Source organism: Macrobrachium nipponense, chromosome 46 (genome assembly GCF_015104395.2).
Source record: "Macrobrachium nipponense isolate FS-2020 chromosome 46, ASM1510439v2, whole genome shotgun sequence".
Lineage (NCBI taxonomy): Eukaryota > Metazoa > Arthropoda > Malacostraca > Decapoda > Palaemonidae > Macrobrachium > Macrobrachium nipponense.
Window position 1 is genome coordinate 3,567,996 of NC_061106.1, and position 2,801 is coordinate 3,570,796.

The 2,801-nt window shown below is 33.9% G+C and overlaps 1 protein-coding gene across 1 annotated transcript in view; it reads right to left on the bottom strand.

Annotated features, from left to right (window-relative positions):
- The window catches only part of LOC135214728 (uncharacterized), a 768,750-nt gene extending 766,397 nt beyond the window's left edge, over positions 1-2,353 (bottom strand). The window contains exon 1 of the mRNA XM_064249066.1: positions 1,951-2,353. Coding sequence (XP_064105136.1) covers positions 1,951-1,974 — 24 coding nt within the window. The 5' untranslated portion in view covers positions 1,975-2,353. The remainder of the gene's footprint in view (positions 1-1,950) is intronic.
- Between the last annotated feature and the right edge of the window lie 448 nt (positions 2,354-2,801).

Here is a 2,801-nt window from a genome sequence, read left to right on the forward strand (position 1 = left end):
AAACCAAAAATACTTGCCGGCAACTCCATTAAAAGTGGCACCTGCTGGCAACCAGAAATACATACACACGCGATATATATATATATATATATATATATATATATATATATATATATATATATATATATAATATATATATATATATATATATATATATATATGTATATATGTGTATATTATATTATATATATATATATATATATATATATATATATATATATTGTGTGTGTGTGTGTGTGTGTGTATAGATATATATAGATATATATATATATAGATTACACACACACACACACACACACACACATATATATATATATATATAATATATATATATATATAATGTGTGTGCTCGAGCACGCGCGTGTGTGTACTTTATTGTGCAACAAGCCAAAACGCACGAATAAAGTAGCAAATTGATATTTGTACAAGTAAAAATTGATCATGCGAAACAATCAGGGTATAGTAGATTCACATCAACCGTGCGTCTGATGTCTAAGCCAGTCCCTTACGACGCTCCTGATTGGCTGTTGATAAGCCAATCACAAGGCTGGAAACTCAGTCTCTCTCGAGAGTTCACAAAAGCAAGATGTACGTTCCACCTCTACTGAGGGATACTTTTGAAAGACCTATCCCTCAGGAAACGTGAAACATACATCCTGCCTATGTGAACTCTCTCTCGAGACAGAATTTCCAGTCCTGTGTTTTGCTTATCAACAGCCAATCAGGAACGTCGTAAAGGACTAGCCTAAAATCAGATGCACGGTTGATGTGAATCTACCATGGTGACAACTAAAGATACCGTATCTAAAAAAAATTAAAATAAAAAAAAAAAAAACATGATTTGAAAGATAATATAGTGGACACTTTTAACTTAACCAAAAACAAGTCTAGTTAAAGGTGCCAAGAAGCCTGCCTAATATCTTACAGAAAAAAAAAAAATCCTTTTGCGCTGGTCAATTGTGACATTGCAACACCTTCTTAAGGTAAAATACAGGTAATTATGTTCTGAAAGGCTAGAGCACTCATTGGCCTAACAAATGACCTCCATTCTGATTAGGTGATTGCGAAGGTTCCTTGATCTCAACGAGATTATTCCAGAAAGTCTAACCAAGTGATTGATTTCTACATGGCAACTGTCACCGATGCGAAAAAACAAAACGGAGACTAAGCGAACACTTATGTCAAGATTTGCTAATCCACTATTTTTCAAGACAATATTATACCACTTTGATTTATATACTTATATATTTACGTATTATATATATGTATATGTATATATATAATATATATAATATATATAGATATATATATATATATATATATATATATATATATATATATATAAGTGATTTAATACTACTGTCTTGAAAAATAGTGGTTTCGCTAAACTTGACATGGTGCCGAAAATTATTCTTGTCTGGAAAATCAAGGTGCCAGGATACATCTATCCGTTATATTGAACAGCGATCTACTAAGACGGAGAAATAATCATACTATATTTATTATGCTTCCAAAGATTTTAAGTCACATTATGAAGTGCCCGACAATAGGTCTATGCATTAAAAGACCACTAGGCCTAATTAACCATTACACCCCAGCTACACGATATTTACATATTTTCTTTAAAACCTAGTTGAAAGGAGGTGTATAATATATATATATATATATATATATATATATATATATATACGTATATATATATATATATATATATAGAGAGAGAGAGAGAGAGAGAGAGAGAGAGAGAGAGAGAGAGAGAGAGAGATCATCGCAGACTAGGCCTACCGTTTCTGTTACATTATAAAGGTTATTCTTTAATTTACTTATGATGAATATTGAACCTCCGTGAGACAAGAAGCTAGAAGGTGCAGACTGACTAAATGTTCAATGAGAAATGGTACCGCTTCGAAGAGATTTCAACAGGGGTAGAACATCACTATCAGTACTTACCATGATGAGCAGTCTGGGTGCCATTAGAAACCAAAATTCATGACAGTCTTCTTACACGATGACGTGGAGTAAAATTTTCTTCTTCAACATTTCATCTGTCTTCCTTAAGAGCACACAATTCTCTGTCACAATAACACGTGAAGTCAATATTACTTTTCGTAGACAAAAACTGAGCAGATTTTTAAAACTCCAAACTTCTCTATATTTGAAGTAAATTAAACTAACATTATCACACCAAGCCACACAAGGAAGTAAGACAATATTGTAAATTAAATATATAGCTTTTTAAGTCATCTGCATTGTTTACAGAAAAGAAATGAGTATTGTTACAAAACACAGAGCAGGTGAAACAAGAGTAAACGGACGAAGAACGAACTCGAACCTGACAACAGCACCGTTACGCCACAACGGTTGAAGGAACACTGACTTCCCAAAGTTACTTGGACCAATATTCGTCCACTGGCTGCCCACTCCCTCCACCCCGATGCCATCCATCCATTCTTCCCTTCGCTTCCCCACGCTTCTTCCTTCGGCTCCTCCTCCTCTCCTTCATCTTTTCTCACTGACTCCGCCTCGTCATTATGATCGTTTTCACCTCGTTCCCCGGTAGTTGACTGACAATACATATCATGATCAGAGTATTCGTTTTCTTCTTCTTTTTCTTCTTATCTCTATAAAACGGTTTGATGTCACGAGGTTGTTCACGATAAAAAAGGGAAATCGGGATATATATTTAGATATCACAATAGAAACAGGCTTCCCAAGACGTACTCTAACAAAACAAAAAAAAAGCCTCATCTTCTCACTTGAAATAAAAATCTCTAAATCTCAATTTTTTTTACAGCACCAGT